This window comes from Arachis ipaensis, chromosome B10, assembly GCF_059453495.1.
Source record: "Arachis ipaensis isolate K30076 ecotype BB chromosome B10, ASM5945349v1, whole genome shotgun sequence".
NCBI lineage: Eukaryota > Viridiplantae > Streptophyta > Magnoliopsida > Fabales > Fabaceae > Arachis > Arachis ipaensis.
Window position 1 is genome coordinate 130,215,938 of NC_142435.1, and position 16,684 is coordinate 130,232,621.

A 16,684-nucleotide genomic window follows, 5' to 3' on the forward strand; every position below is an offset into this window, starting at 1 on the left:
GTCTAAAAATTGATATTTGATTGTTATTAATATATTTATGAAGACATATATTTGAAGTTTTAACTTTTGATTTTAATTTTATTTTTATAATTTTATATTTTTATTTAATTATGACCGAGTCAACCGAGTAAATTAGTAACCCACTGGTTGAACCAGTGATCCGAGAACCCAGTCGTATGACCTGGTCAATTACCGGTTTCTGATAACTATGTTTTCTTGTACTTCTTCATACTGCACCTGCCTGAAGCCTTAAGGCATACCTGAATCTCTCTGACCTTCTTGTCGCCGTCAAGATCTCACGCCATCTCTCCGAGCTCTGTTGATATCTCTATTACAGCGTTGCTTGCCGTCATCTGCCACCTCCTCCATCCAGGTCAGAAAACCCTTGATAGTAATAAAAAAACAATGCACTAGTCTCTGCCTCCATGAGAAATGTAATTGTTTGTTATGTTAGTTCTTATGACCAAATATTTTAATTTTGAAATACTAGAGAGTTGAGAATGAGTTCGTTGAGCAGTGCGGTGCGAGATCTTCAACGCGAATTAGAGAACAAAACCAATGATCTCTCCAAGCTTCAAAAGGGTATTCATTCGTTATTCCTTTGTATCCCCGTCTCTTTGGTTTTTGATATATTAATATTCTTCCAATTTCAGATATTGCAAAGAATCACCAAGTTAGAAAGAAGTACACTGTCCAACTTGGAGAGAACGAATTGGTCCTTAAGGTATAACCTATCCCTAATCCATTCCTATTCCCAATTACCTCAGATACTATATTTTTCATTTCTTTTCTAACTTTATGTTTGTTTGTTTTGTTAATTAAGGAATTGGATTTATTGAACGAAAATGCAAATGTTTACAAGCTGATTGGTCCAGTGCTGGTTAAGCAAGATTTGGCTGAGGCCAACTCCAATGTCCGCAAGAGAATCGAATACATCACTGCTGAATTGTAAGATTCTTCTCTCTTTAATTTTTTCTCATGTCTATTCCTATTGTTTGCGTTGCAATAAAAAGATTGGATTGGACTGTGTTTTTATAGCGTTTGTTAATTGTATTTGGAGATACAAGTTAGCTATCCATCAAGTTTATTATTTAAGGAACTCACTAGCTAGTTACATAATCAACTTAGTTGTATAACTAACTCGTATCAACAATACATTGCAGTTATTGGTTGATATCTGCCAATAGCATTTGATTGTGAAAACTGGAAAGTGGAAACCAAAATGTTGGGCAACTAAATACCAATGTACAACAACTACCATACCAGATATGTGTCTGTGCAAATTCACTCATCGATCAAAGATATCCAAAATATGGTGTCCAACCGATGTATAATTCTATTGCTAAACTGAAAATTTTCCATGTAAACACCATTTATCACTTTTAGCAAGTTCGGAAGTGAAACAAGAATTCTTTGAAATGCTGTTCAATTTATTATTTTATTTAGCTGAGCGAGAGTAAGTGGTGAAATTTTGTTGTAAAAGTTTATCGATACCAAAGCCTGCCATATCTGATATCTGCCAATATCTATTCTCTCTGCTTCCTCCATCAACTTCATTTGTGATGCTGCTTTATTGTTTATGGCTTGCCGCGTGTTTTCTTCATCATTTTCACTTTGTAAATATTTCGATTGGGTTATCTAAGTTAGGCATTTTATAACATTACTTTTGTGAAATATAAGTGTTAAATGGTCTCTGCTTGACAGGAAGCGTCTCGATGCAACTGTTCAAGATTTGGAAGAGAAGCAGAATAGCAAGAAAGATGCGGTTTGTACTAGCTCTTCCATGCTTATTTGTGTAGTTCTAGTTTCATCTTCCTTATGGTTTCTTTTATTGCACTTGGATTGTGATACTTAACTCAGATAAGTTGCGTAGCCTCCATCTCAAGATCATAAAGTTACATTTATTTAAACCCCTTAAAATTGCCCTTGATTAATACAGCAACAACTACATTAGTTGTTGAGAACTTAGAAACTCTGAAATAGTATTTCAAAATAACAATGTTTTGTCTCAAGGACTTGTGTAACCAACACTTTTAAACACTGTATTGGTAGTTTAAATTTCTCAGTCCTCAGAGTTCCGAGACTAGTGTGTCTGATATTGTTTTATTATTCAGGGATTACTCTCTTACATGACTATTCCCGTTCTTTTATAAGGAATGATAAAAATTTCAATTATTTATTATATGTAAAATGATCTTTTGCGAAAAGAATAAGAGATTCTAGTAGTTAACAAAATAATATTTGGTGATTCATCCACCTTATCCAGTGGGAGTTCCAACCCTGTTACTTTGAATTGGGAGGCTTAGTGAGAAATAAACTAAAATGAATAATGCTTGAGGATTATTTTCTGGATGTGATCATTCATTGCTACTTAAGAGGACGGACAATAAATTGTGTTTTATTTGTGTGTGAACATGCTTGGATTGATTTGTTATTGCTCACTTGATGTTATATGGATTCTAAATAATGATTGATTGCATATTTTTCTTCATTTGCCATCTTGTTGTAGATACTAAAATTGCAACAGAGAATTCAGTCCCTTCAGACTTCGAAAGCCAAGGCATAATCCTCGCCGACAGATTGTTTTAGCGTTGTAATAATTTTACTCTGCTAGGGTTGTATGTGCTTTTGTGACTCTTGTTTTGGACTGAAGTTGCATTTTAGGGGTGTTTTATAAATCCTTTTGAAGTGCTGTTGTTAGTTAATACGATATCCATATCTTTGTTACTACGAGAAAAAAGTTCCAACCAATCTATACAATCGTGATCATCACAATAGAAGAAACATCAATGCTAACTTAGTAAGGTTGTTGATCGTCGATGATTGGATTGAACCGGCCAGTTTGACAAAAAATCAACAGTCTGTTCTGTTCGATTTTCTGTCAGGACCAGACCTAGATATGATGAGGCTACTACGAAATATTTACTCATGGATGGGGCAAGTTTTTTTAATCTGGTTCATGGTTTCTCTTGGCTCTATGGTTCATCTGGGGGACAGATCGAACTTCAAGAAATAGTGAATGGTCTTATCAATATACAAATGTATAACTCTTCCGGAATCCTAATTGTGCTTATATTCATCATTCTAGAAATTGGGTGAATCGGTCATTGAGGGTCAAACCTAGTAAAAATCGATCAGTTCAAAGTGAACTGCTTGCAGACCCGTGCGGGTCCATGGTGCAAGGGTGCACCTCTGCAAGTTCACTGATGGAACCGAGACGCTTACGCTATTGCTGCAGTGCACTTTGTCCCCTCTCAAGGCTGTTATCTATCATTCTATTCTATAGCCTTGCTTCCAGACCAAGTTTACACTTATTATGATGTGCACTAATATACATATTTTTAAAATCTTCAATCAAATGTTATTTTTGATTTTTTATTTTATATTCATTTTTTCTCAAATCAATAGTATTTTTTAATTGTACACAATTCTTCTATTTTTATAATTATATGATATTTCTTAATATTTATTTTAATAAATACTTGAAAAATAAACTAATTATTTATATAATTATTTAATTATAATTAAGTCAATTAGTTTAGATGACCTGTTAAAGTACTCTGATCAAATTAATTTATTTTTTATTTTTTTATTTTTATCAAAGATAGGAGACTCGAACCCGCAACCTCTTAATTGAATATGGGAAAATTATGCCCGTTGAGCTATTATTCATTGGCCTCTGACCAAATTAATTACCAATTTAATTTTGATGATTATGTATAAAATTTTGAACTTGTTATTTATTTATAAGAATGTGAATGAATAAGGTACATAGAATTTAAACTCTATTCCAACCTTATTTGCATCTTAATTTTTTCAACCTGATCATATTCGATTCAATCGCTGAAAAAATTTATTTTCATTCAAATATAATTTTTAGTTTTTCAATATTTCATAGTATCAAATAATATTTATATGTTATTATTAAATTAAATTATTAATTCAGTCAGACTATGTTGTACAAAAGAAAAAAAAATTATAGTTTAAATTTTCACTTATTCATTATATGGGGAGATGACTGGTGCTCCACTCTGTTTCTTATTGTCTTGTTCACAAAACCTGTGTCACTGCATTTGGCACTGTAACGCAAAACCCGTGGAATCAACAAGAATTGCAGAGTATATTCGAAATGGGCGCTGAAAATGAAGAAGCCCCTGAGAGAGAGCTCAACACTTTGCCTCCTTCTAATGGATGGAAAAACCGCATCTTAATCCCAACCCTTCTTGCAGGTATCACTCTATTCTTATCTTCCTTCTATCATGTTCTCTATGATGAATATTTACTCACTTCTGGTTTAATTTTATATTTATTTTTGATATTTGGAGTTTTACGTGTTGTGTGAGAGAGAGAGAGAGAGAGAGAGAGAGATCCTATTTATTTCTGTCAATCCCAGTGCAACCTATGTGTTTGATTGTGAACTTTTATCATTCCTTTTGGGTGTCTATCATGCCTAATTAATTAATTAATCTAAACTGCTTAAATTGGAGGATCATGCCTAATAGTCTATGATGAATCTTTACCCATTTCTATTTTATGTTTAGTTTTAATGGGAATAGATAGAATGCTACAGAGTGTTGATACTGGTCTCTATTTGTTTTTGTTTGTTACCTTTATGATTGTTTTTGGGATTAGGGGTTGCTGGTGCTGGAACTGGATTAATCTCGAAGCATCGGAAGAGTCTTGGTCTTGCAAATATTACTGCCAGCTACGCTGCTAATTTTGCCATCGTCACTGGTTGCTATTGCGGTAATTGTTTGATTTTCTTATGATCAGATCCTTATCAGTTAAGAGTTTTGTAAATATGTTTTCATGTATTGTGTTTGATTATGTTGTTATCATAGATTATGACAGTTTGTTGCATTATACTATCTTATACTATTGTATGGACTTCGATCCTTCTTAATTTTCACATAACAGTATCATGTGATAAGAGAAAAAGATAAAAGTTTCAAGTTTCATTGCTAGCAATACCATTACCTGTGCAAGACAACTTATTTGTGTATTTGTCACTTTATTATATCTTCTTTCTATGATCAATGTCATTCTAAATGATGGTGCTGCCCTCCTCTGCTTTTGTCAAATTAGTTTGACTTCAACTATCAATTTCAAGGGCTCAAATTTGATACATTTTTGTAAAATATCAGCATGTTTGTTTTCAGTAAGAATAAATATCGTAAATCTTCAATTATCTGTGTTAGAACTACATCTTTTAGTCAAATATCAACATTAGAAGTGTGGATGGAGCATGAACATTTGATAATTCAGGTCATTATTTTGGATTAAATTGCAACTATGGTTTGTCTACATTGTCAGGGGCACGAGAATTTGTGACAGAAACTAGAAAAACAGGACCTGATGATTTATGGAACTCTGTAGTTGCTGGATTTGGAACAGGTGCTCTTCTAGGGCGTCTGCAAGGTCTGGTTCTGCTTTTTGCACTCTCCCTCTTGGTACATGCTGTTTTTTGTTATTGTAACAATGATATAAATTTCATGTTTGCTTGACAGGATCACATATTTTATAGAGAAAAAGATTTACTTTCAACTTTTCCACCCTATCCCCTTAACTCTTTTTTAACGATTCCAACATATTTATATAGTTTGGCTTTAATAACTGGTTTCAAAGATGATTAATCATGTTGCTCGTGAACATAGATTTGCGAGTATCACTCTATTCGTGCTTAGGGTAATATGTTTAGAATTTAGATTACATTCAAACTTCCTTTCACAGGGTTCATCTAATGTAGAAAAAAGTGTATATTAAAGCAGATATGTTTAAGTTTAGATGTTGAAAATGGAAATAAGGATGAACCAGTTAGACCGAAAGAGAGGAAATTAAAAAATAATGACACAATTCAATGTTGGAGAGTAGAACAAGAATCAGAGACACACTCAAGCAAAAGAACTCAAATTCAATAGATAGGAGCAGGGATAGCAGTTGACGTTGGTAGAAATCCCCGCCACCTCATTTGTTCATCCTTAATCTCCATTTCAGGATGTCTCTGAACTAGAAAAATAATGTTACTAAAATTTTAGAAAGTTAAACAAAGAAAGTAAAACGAATATATTTCTATAAGTGAGCTCGGACAGAGAGAGAGAGGGCTTGATGACGAGGACAGAGAAGACGAGTTCAGGGCCGACGACGGAGACTGGCTTGATGATGACGATGGAGACTGCGACGCCAACAACTTCGAGCAGACCTTCTGGCGACGTCGAGGAGAAGAGGATCCAGGAGGCTAGGGCCGATCAGACCTTCGAGAGGCGACGACGTCGACCGCTGTCTGTCACCGCCGGCGGCGAAAGTGGTGGCGTTCTGATAGGGTTTAGCATGGGCAGGTGAATTGTGAGAGAGAGATAAGGGGGGCTTTCGTTGGTGAATTGTGACTTGCGAGAGAGAGAAGGCGTGTTCTGCTTTTGTTTTTTAGTAATTCAAAAAATCGAAAATAAAAGTGTGTTCGAAATACCATTGAATAGAATTCTCAAACAAAAGAATTTTTTAGTTTGGAATACAATAAGCCGAAAACTCAGGTGAAGTTGATTATATCTGAAAATGAAAATTTAGTCAAATTAATTAAATCATTTAACGGTTCTTATATATCAACTATACGTAAAATTGATTGTATCTAAATTTTCACCATATAATAAAAATGTTATTTTCAATTTTTAAGAGAATTTTAATTTTCACGTGTTCAAAATAAATGAGACAAAAAAAATTGATTTGCAATTCTAGCATTATGAAAGATTGAAATATTAAAATTATTCTTAATAAATACATATAAATAAATAAAAAATTACACAAACAAAATAATAAAAAACACACTATTCATTTCATTTATCAAATTAATTATTTTAATTATGAATTTAAATCTAAAATAAAATTAAAATTTATTTTTAAAAAAATAGAATCTTTAATACTTTTTAAACACGAGGAATTGATTGGTTCAATCGGTTTGATAGATTTTTTTACCAATCTTTTCTTCTTTTGTCAGGTGATTTTTTTTTTTGTCTCACAAGAGACCCATTTACACTTTTTAATTTTAACATGAAGATTAGAATGGAATAGAACTCTGTTATGGAGACGTGTGGTGTCAGCGATGGAGTAATCGGATGGTGCAAGTTGGAGATGACTTATCGGACGGTCCAATTTCCTGGTGACAAAATGGACTATTCGAATTGTTCCTCTCCAGCCATATGTCGCATGCGCGTTGCTCCCCACAAAAAGGTGCCCCTTTAACCTAACACACTCACTTTACTACATTTACACCCACCTTCCGAGTCACTTTCACCTTCATCTTCACCCAATAGGCATTCTCTCTACTTCTTCCTCCTTGAACAAGTTCTGCTTCATCTACTTCATTGAAAAAAAAATTAAAATGTCAAAGAAACAAAAATCTAGAGATGTTAATCGTCCTAAACTTCATGTTGTAAAATATTTCAGTCATTCTGATTATATAAGTTTATTAATTAAATTTTTTTATATTTCAAAATTATAATTATTATTCTTAGAAATTTAATTATAATTGTTGTTGTTAGAAGCTGAACTGAAAAATAGATATATGGCAGAATTATTATTATTATTGATAGAAATTTAGGAATATATGTTTAAATAATAGTTAGAAATACGTATGTTTAAATGTAGTTAATTCTTGTTTAGAATTTTTTGTAATAATTTTATAAATTATAATTAATTAGTTAATTGTTATAATTAATTTTAGAAATTTAGGAATATATATTTAAATAATAGTTAGAAATATGTATGTTTAAATGTAGTTAATGCTTGTTTAGAATTTTTTGTAATAATTTTAGAAATTATAATTTTATAAATTATAGTAATTTTTCGTAACAATAAATAAACTAAATCGGTATATAATTTTTTTTGGAATAATGTTGATAACTTCGATTAATAATTAGGATTTGTAAAATATAATGTATTTGCTTTTTTGGTAATAATTATTTGTTTATTGTTAACTTTTTAATTGACATAAATATGTTATTATAGTTGAGGTTTTAATATTATTACAATAGAATATTATTAGTTAGATAAAAATTGGAAGTATCTATTAGTTATTATTATTTGTAGTAAGTTAGAAATAATCTCTAAGATTATTAATTAAATTTAGAAGTTAAAATATTATTACTTAATAAATTTGATTCAGTAAAATTATTTGTTTTAATTAGATTTAGTAAAATTATCTATGATAGTTGTGGAATTTTAATTAATATTTCTTGTTTAGTTAATTGTGAAATTTTTTCAATAATGTAGTTAATTAATTGATAGGTTAACATAGTAATTACTAAATTTAGTAATTAACAAAAAGTTTAGCATGAGATTAATAAATTAGTTGCTATAGTTAGAAAATTATTATATTTTAGTAGTAAATTAGTAATTGTTAATGATATGACCAATAATTTGTTATGTTTTTGACTTTTGTAGAGTTTATGGATGTTGACATGTGATCACTATGTCCCTTCGGATCGGTACAACGGCACTTCGTTTGCGAATGCATTTGCCACGTCTATCACATTTGGAGCCATAGTGCCGTCACCTTGATCTTCATCTCCGATTGGAGTAACAACTTCGTAATTGCTTTCGAACTCCTCCTCACTGTCACTATTGTAATCTTCCCATACAATATTTCGGTCGGCCTCAGATTGTTCGAATTCAATGTACAACTCGATGAACGAGATTTGAGCACGACTTTCAATATACGTTGAAAACATCTCTTGCATACTCGCTTCGTCCGTTATATATTTAGTTTGAAATTGAACGAATTCACCAAATACTGGTATGTGATATCTATATAAAATACATGATATTTTTCTTGACATCTCAGAATCTATCTTCTCACAAATCACACCTTTGAGCTCTTCAAATGAGATTGTGAAAGGAATAACATCTAACGGATCTTCACAAATAAATTTTACTCCTTCAGATGTTTGTAATAAAATCTGACCAAAATAATACACTTTTAAAAGAACTCTATCATCTATTTCTTTCACTCACCTAAACAGAAACAGAAACTTTACTATCAATTTTTTTTCTTCATACCAAAGAAGAGAGATACGGGAGCATAAGAAAGAAGAAGAACAAACCGAAGAAGAAGAGGGATCTGATAAGTAGTTTACGCGTTACACACACACATATATTTATAAATCGGACCAGCGATCATTAAAAAAAAATATAATAATCAATTCGAACCGTCCGATTTGATTTTCAAAAAATTTAAAACAAAATTAATACATATAGAAGACGGATGGTCCGATTAGCTTCTTCTATCAAAATTCAAATCTTCCCTCCATGCAAAACGGATTCGTCCGATTTGTGAACAAAATTTTTCACCCAAAAAAATCAAATGGTCCAATTTCTTCATACCAAAACTCAGAAAAAGCTCTCCCACATATTTGCCTAGCACTTCCAAAATCCATAACAAAACATAACACATGCATAACTTCCATAACCAAAAAAATGACCCACCAATTCACACTAAACTTAATTGAATAGATCGGTCCACATCAATTTTCAGAAGATTATGAAAATCTTCGCGGAGTTTATTACGAAAAAACGTGTTCATCACTTCACCCAATCATATAAAGCATATTGCAATGACATTTATTGAAAGATGAAAAATAAAGTCTGACAAATAAACTCAATAATCACTGAAGAATAAATCTCCTTAATCACAAATCAGGCAAATAATTCAACTTTATCGTTCTTCAAGCGTGATCAATAATCACTGAAAAATAAATCTCCTTAATCACAATCATATACCAAAATAGCTCAAGAATAAATCTCCTTAATCACAATCATATACCAAAATAGCTCAGAAAAACTTTGCCAAAATTTGAAATTTAAAAAATTTAAAGGAAATAATTGATTAATCGAATATGAAGGTATCATAAAAGTAGAAATAACGTAATATTATTGTCACTTCGTAGCAATCATTTAATATTGTCTTGTTGAATCATTAGATACTTCTGTTTTTTTTTTCATTTATTAAAAAAAAATTAATGCAATTTCAGCCTGCACACCATCTTAAGTTTGCAACTATAAATGGCCACCCATCGAATACAAAAACATCAATATATATATATATATATATATATATATATATGTAAAAATGAATTTGAACACTACACCTTGATCTGTGCTGGCATGTTTTAACACAACATATACTCTAACAGATATCTAGTGTAGATTACAACTCAGTAGCCTGTAGAAGGAATGTGCTTCCACGTCACTGGCACTGCTCCCTTGTAAACATTTATATGTACACAGACAGAATGCAAGTCTTACATGAGTTGTGTATGGAGTATGGACTAACCACCATGAACTGAACTAGCATTCATTGAAAGAGAATGAACTGTCCTCAGTGCTATACATAGAGTTATCACTTAAACTAAAGTTTAGTCGCTCTTGATTCCATTTTACAATCTCTAGCATATTTAAGTGCTGCATCAACTTAACTGCTATGTGATGGGACGCTAGCTGAGCAAGAGAAGAGTTATTGTTAATGCTGTTTTTGTTGTTGCCGGAACATTGACGGCTAATTACAGGGTGAAAATCAGCGAACCATTTGCACCGAGTTGGTGGAACTTGTTTTATTTTCTCCTCAAACTGATCTAGTTTGTTTAGTATCAGCAGGAAGTCCATTTTCTCAAAAGTTGGATGAGTAACAATGGTTTCAAAAAGCTTCCTGCTTGATAACATCTTGTTAGTGATGCAACCATTTCCTTCCGCAGAAAATTGATCGTAGTCACTCAAGGCAACAGAGAAGACGACCATGCCAACATCCTCTAACATCTCTAGCCACTTGCAATTTTCTCCTATTCCTCTTGCATGCGCTGTAATTAGTTGATACCTGTAAACCAAACAATGAATGAAAAGCACACTACAGATCAGAAAGCTTTCATATCCGCTCTGCACATGTCATTCTTTCCACTAAAAAACTTTTCATTTATGAGGGCATATTTAAGTTCATAAAAGTAACATTTTTCAGATGTTTAAAGATAGTTTTCCAAACATATGAATGCATCATTCTTGGAAACATATGTCAACTTTTACACAATAAACCTGACTGTTGCATTTTGATAGCATGCCTCTGTGATCTAAGCATCAATGAAGTAAAAGAAAAAACCGTTCACCAGATGTCATTTGACTATAAATACATTCATGTTGGTAGAAAGAACCTCCATTTTGTTTGATAAACATAACAACAGCAATAGCAGAGAACCAGAGCATAACACAATCACTTTCCGATGCATTTATGATGGGGATAAACTTTTCATCAACTTCATAGACACCCTACTCCTACAGTAGGTACGCTGTATTATGCTAAAACATGATAACAGCAATAACAGAACATTTCTCACATATCATAATTGGCAACTAGTTAGCCACAAAACTTTTGGCTTACCTAGCAAAAGAATCATGTAAACCGATGGTATCAACAGTTTCCTCAGGAGTTGATGTGGGAAATGAGAACTCCACACAAGCCAGTCCATTGGATGAAGTAACTCCTTCAGCATAGAGAGTATCTAAATCTGATGGCTCATAATCAGCCCTCAATATCTCAACAACCTTAACAAAGATTTTACATGTCATAAACATTGTCCTTGGGCAGCACAAGATTCTCAAGCCACTCATCAAGCAATAATTTTCAAAAGAAAAGTAAAGAAATATATGCAATAATTATAATAAATAGATAGAAATATGGCACAAGAACTTCATAGACACTCCTGATGAAAAAATATTCGCTTAAAAGGAGAATAAGTTTATTGGTTTGGCATCATATAGATTATTTAGCTAGCATAACTAAAAGCATAAAAGAAAGGGGTTGACGACCAGCCAAATAATTGACCTAAGAAAGTATAAAGCATATGCTAGGCTCATATAAACTCTCTATATGGAACTTAAATGCTTTCTATAGCACAACCGTCACTTCCCTTGATTAAGGTTCTCTATAATAGAATGTTCTGAATGCAGTAACCAAAACCTTTGATTAGAATTAACCTAAGCAACAAGTAAAAATCATTATCCCTACCCTCCATCAGTTTGCTCATTTTTTATTTGCACAGGGTCCTAATTGATTAAAGATAAATCTGTTTGATATAATAGATAGAATTTCCTAAACTACCAGAATCAGACAAGATATTTATATATTCAAATAAATAATAATTACTCTTTGGAACAAAATAAACATTACAAAAAGATTATGTTGTGAAAAGTTATTGACATTTTGAGATTTCTTATACCCAGAATTTTAACACTATCATCCATAAGAAATTCTTGCCTAAGCACAAATTTACCAGCCTGGAGTTCTTAAAGAGTGCCTTAATTAGCTGTTCCCTTTCATACATATCATAGAGTTAAATATTTATTTATCCTACTCAATAGAGGACTCCAGTATCTAGTCACAAAATCCACCCATGTCTTTCTTAAAGTTCTCTCACCGCCACCAACTCAAAAGACATCCTGCTCTTAGCATTTTCATCCATAAGCAAGCAATTATATAAATATGTAAATGTCAGCCATACGATCATATGGAATCAAAGTGTCAAGAGCACATGTACACGAAAAAAAAAACAAAAAAAAAAAACAAAAAAATGAGCTCATACCCGCTCTAAGAAATAACTAGCAACACTTGGTAGCATTTCTATTTCTCTTCTTCTTTTGTAGGTAGCCTTAATGGCTGCACTACTCCACATCTCCTCAATCAATGGTGCATATTCACGAGTAGTTGCAGGAAAGATGGCATCAAGTTTGCCCGAAGCCATAGTTCTCAGCAGCCAATCAGAGAAAGCTTTTAGCCTTGTGCCAATGGAATAGATCGTCTTGTTGTTTGAACTGTTGTTAACCACAATGGAATCATCCAATCTTTAGTACAAATGGACAAGCAAAATTTGATATTTCTCTGCTTGATATACAGTATTTCCTTTTTACAATTCTAAATTTAATTTGAGCAGCATCCCATAGTAGTAAAGTCCTATGTGTGTGTGTGTGTGACAATTTTCAATGTTCAGTCTACAGTTGTCACTTTGGATGGAACAAGGTAAGATATAACTATTTCATTTTAGTACACACTAAAAGTTGTGACCCATAATGGCACTTGAAGACATTTTAGACACTAATAATACACACCAATTCTGCACATATACAAGCTTGCTGCAAACCATTTTAATAGGGCTGAAGAAGGATTGAGTTGAAGCAAAACAGAAAGAATGTGAAGTTGAGATAATTGACAGAATTGAAGATTTTGTATATTGAATTGAATATGGGTTTTCAGCATATGACCTAGAACATTATGATGAATTTATATACAATTAGAGGTTACACACTCCACACGCATATAGTCTTGCATAACTTAAGTAACTACCAATTGCTCAAAACAGAATTGATAACAGATTGAAAACAGAATTATGGAATTGGTAAGCCTCAGTTGCTTGTCTGTGAAGGAAGTCTCTAAGCTTCATTACATTTGGATGACCAACTAGATGGTGACCATTTGATGCATATTAAACCATGTCTATGGTGCTTTAGAAGGAAGAAAGCTAGGCCAAGTAGTCAATTTAGTAGAAGAAAAAGGAGAAATTGAACTCATACCTGTAGAATCAAGTACATCAGATTGTCTTTTCTTCATATTCCACAGACTTTCTTCCTCAAAACGCTCACACCTTCAAGTAGTAAACCAATATAAGAATATACGTTCGTTTGAATGGTCAACTTTATACTTTCACGTTCTTCTTTTGAGAAAGGGATGTCTTTGTAAAGTATCTTGGCCTGCCATAACCATTTACAATTCTCTAACTATATTTATTTCTTAGCTTTTAGCAACAGATATCTTATTCGAGAAAGAATCAGTACAAAGTAGGAAACTGTTGCCCAATCAACTACACTACAACATATCACAAAAAGAATTATGACTAAGTTTGTATTTATGTTTAAACTTTAGACTACTACTCCCAAAAGCATTTCACATGTCAGTTTTATAAGTTACATGAATTATCATTTTGTTGAGCACACTTACCACCCACATTTGTCCAACATAATCTTCCCAACTAGTAACTAACAAATGAAAAATCACCTGCTTAAAAATAGCACTTGTTCCAGATCCACCATAGCCAACTAAGAGGAGCTTCTGAACTATTCCATGCTCAAGGTAATCAGGAACTCTTTTGCTAACTGGACTGGAGGTTCGTTCCCCACACAAAATTAAACATTTAGAAGGAACTGGCAGGGACAGTAAAGCACATACAAGCTTCGTTCCAGACTATACAAGCAACAGAATACTGTGTTATAATGAAAGAAAACAAACAAAATAAGACAAATAGTCTTCACAAAACAAAAAATAAATAAAGAAATAAAGAAAAAAAAAGGAACATCACCTTTCCCCATATATTCCCTCTTATATTTTTCTGTCCCTCTTCTTGGTATGAACCATCCTCATTAACCCAAAAATGTGGGTTACCAGCGCATTGAACTCCTGCCAACTGCCAAACAACAACAATTTTGTTCAACAACGAACAAGTTATTAGGAGTTTAAGGCACATCCTTCTAAATTCCTTCAAAAAATATTTTCCTTTCATATAATTATGGAATATAATTTTAACCTGCAACATTCGGAGCTCGACTTCTGTTATTTCCCTGCCATTGATGTAAACCTGCGTGTTCCCATTGCTAGCATCCGGCTTGATTGGACCCCCAACATTCAGATGGGGACTGATAATTCTGCAAGGCTTCTGTCCTTCCTGTGAAATTCACAGAAAACAATCATGATCCACAACAAATCACAAGCAGTTAACCAATAATCAATGATACAAATGCATATAAAAAAACAGAACAAACATACCTCTCCCCAAAGACCAGATACTTTATCATACCAATAACTCCCCGGCTTAAGCTTCTTCGGAGGAGCAGCGCAGTTCTGCAACGTAACCAGTTCCTCAAACGAAAGTGGCCTCCCATTGACACAAATATACTCCGGAGGAAGTTGATTCACCTCACAAAACCTCTCAGCCTTCATTATCTGCCGAACCTCCAACTCATTAAGCAACCTCCTGAAAATCCTAGAGCACTTCCCTAAAACTCTCTCTTTTAGACTCATCAATTGGATACCCAATACAATCAACACACTTTCTTCCTTCAGGCATTGAACCCATAGCATCAAGCACGCAATTCCCACAATACTTTGCAGAACAAACCAGACACACCTCTTTCTCCGTGAACCTGCTACCCTTGAAACACCGGTAGCACAAACCTTTGTTTCCATTAGTCACAGGAGCCGGCTTAACCGGTTCACATTCATCGACCAAAGCTTCATTACGATTACCATCACCATCAGCATCATCATTATCTGAATCATTATTAACAGTGAAAGTAAGAATAGGTGCACGTTTAACATCACACGCATATTCACGTTCGTCGTTAAAATCTGCATTCTTTGCAGATGAATGACTAGACGATTCGAAATCCAAACTCAATAAGGAATCGGTGAACGCCCAATTTGAATAGTTGAAATCTGAACTCTCCTTCACGCCATGCAAGTTTCTCAACTCGTGCGATTGTTCCTCGCTGCTGAACTCGCCCGCGTCGTTGCTCCGACCGGCGCCGTCTTCGAAGGCGATCACAGAGGTCGTAGACACGGTGGTATTGCTGTCGCCGGAACCGACATTGCTGCTTCGGTTGAAAGCTCTCATGGAAGCAGGAGAAGACGCTGGTCCTGTGCCGTGCGGTTTGAGCTCCTTGTTGAATCTCGTGCTGCAGTTCGCCGGCGCCGGCATCGGATGCGCCATCGGAATAGACATGTCGACGCTTAGCGACACATCCCGGGGAATATCGAGCCAAGATTGATGAACGTAACGGAACCGTCAACATGGAAAATAAAAAATGGAAGCTCTTCAAGCACATCTAAGGTTCGAACCAAAACCACAAATTAACATTTCAAAATAAAGGGAAAAAGTGAGTTTTCTTTCTTTCTTTCTTGCTTTCTTTATTTCTAAACCAAAAAAAAAAAGGTCGCCTAGGAGTTTGGAATCTGATGTAAACAAAGAAAAAGAACACCGACTGTAGTAAGAAGAAAGGTGATGAGTGAAAGTGAGAATGAGATTTACTAGCAATTGTTCCCCTAAGCCACGGCTTGATGGTGAAGCCAAATGCGACTCACCCCTCTGTGTGTTGTCCTCCGTAACAGGTAAATTGGTGAGTTGGTGAGTTTGGGTTATGGGTCTCTTTGTTCGTTCGTTTTTGGGCCATGGGGATAGTCTAAAAAAAGGTGTTGGGTTGGGTAGGAGGATAATTGATGAAGTCACCGTCGTGTTTCGTGGATTAAGCAGAACCGCCAGCATCATCGCCGTTCTCTGCAGGGGCTCTTCTTCTCCCTCCTACATGGATACACACCAGAACTTTCTGTGTCGGAGGAGACCATACCCGATGACTTGGAGCATCATCGAAAGACCCATCTTTTGTCATGTTCAACGTTGACATTTCCGGCCTCGCGGCGCAAATGATGAGAACAGTCAGCAAATGCGGAGCAGATTTGGTGGCAATGGAAACTAAATCAGAGCTGCTCCTTCTTCTGCGTTGTGAAGACTGACAGAAGCGCGGTGAGCGAGAGGAGCAAATGGAGTTGCCAATTGAAGGAAGAGCGAGCAGTCATTGGAGCGCATCAGAAGAGGCAAGGGGAAACTGA

At 34.1% G+C, this 16,684-nt stretch overlaps 2 protein-coding genes and 2 pseudogenes across 3 annotated transcripts; 2 read left to right on the forward strand and 2 right to left on the reverse strand.

The window, feature by feature from the left end:
• The first annotated feature begins 233 nt into the window (after nucleotides 1–233).
• LOC107621519 (prefoldin subunit 6) lies at nucleotides 234–2,705 on the forward strand. The gene is made up of 6 exons (XM_016323547.3): nucleotides 234–373; nucleotides 491–582; nucleotides 654–724; nucleotides 824–948; nucleotides 1,705–1,765; nucleotides 2,510–2,705. Exons 2-6 carry the CDS (start codon nucleotides 501–503, stop codon nucleotides 2,564–2,566), a joined length of 396 nt encoding a protein of 131 aa, XP_016179033.1. The 5' UTR covers nucleotides 234–373; nucleotides 491–500; the 3' UTR covers nucleotides 2,567–2,705.
• A 1,299-nt stretch (nucleotides 2,706–4,004) lies between these two features.
• LOC107621518 (uncharacterized) lies at nucleotides 4,005–8,730 on the forward strand. Its single transcript, XM_016323543.3, has 4 exons — nucleotides 4,005–4,229; nucleotides 4,633–4,746; nucleotides 5,314–5,450; nucleotides 8,434–8,730. Exons 1-4 carry the CDS (start codon nucleotides 4,130–4,132, stop codon nucleotides 8,548–8,550), a joined length of 468 nt encoding a protein of 155 aa, XP_016179029.2. The 5' UTR covers nucleotides 4,005–4,129; the 3' UTR covers nucleotides 8,551–8,730.
• Nucleotides 8,731–10,213: 1,483 nt separating this feature from the next.
• LOC107621104 (extra-large guanine nucleotide-binding protein 1-like) lies at nucleotides 10,214–16,661 on the reverse strand (annotated as a pseudogene). Its single transcript, XR_015880326.1, has 8 exons — nucleotides 14,846–16,661; nucleotides 14,607–14,744; nucleotides 14,382–14,486; nucleotides 14,081–14,266; nucleotides 13,600–13,776; nucleotides 12,615–12,843; nucleotides 11,414–11,577; nucleotides 10,214–10,858 (listed from the first exon to the last, which is right to left on the reverse strand). The product of XR_015880326.1 is annotated as an extra-large guanine nucleotide-binding protein 1-like (transcript).
• LOC148581715 (extra-large guanine nucleotide-binding protein 1 pseudogene) lies at nucleotides 10,336–12,773 on the reverse strand (annotated as a pseudogene).
• Nucleotides 16,662–16,684: the final 23 nt, after the last annotated feature.

Excerpts from the sequence above, each read along its gene's own strand:
- LOC107621518 (XM_016323543.3), top strand. The coding sequence starts at position 4,130 with ATGGGCGCTGAAAATGAAGAAGCCCCTGAGAGAGAGCTCAACACTTTG. Across the intron at positions 4,747-5,313 it reads CGTCACTGGTTGCTATTGCG|GGGCACGAGAATTTGTGACA; the intron begins GTAATTGTTTGA and ends CTACATTGTCAG. Across the intron at positions 5,451-8,433 it reads TTTTTGCACTCTCCCTCTTG|AGTTTATGGATGTTGACATG; the intron begins GTACATGCTGTT and ends TGACTTTTGTAG.
- LOC107621519 (XM_016323547.3), top strand. The coding sequence starts at position 501 with ATGAGTTCGTTGAGCAGTGCGGTGCGAGATCTTCAACGCGAATTAGAG. Across the intron at positions 949-1,704 it reads GAATACATCACTGCTGAATT|GAAGCGTCTCGATGCAACTG; the intron begins GTAAGATTCTTC and ends TCTGCTTGACAG. Across the intron at positions 1,766-2,509 it reads AGAATAGCAAGAAAGATGCG|ATACTAAAATTGCAACAGAG; the intron begins GTTTGTACTAGC and ends ATCTTGTTGTAG.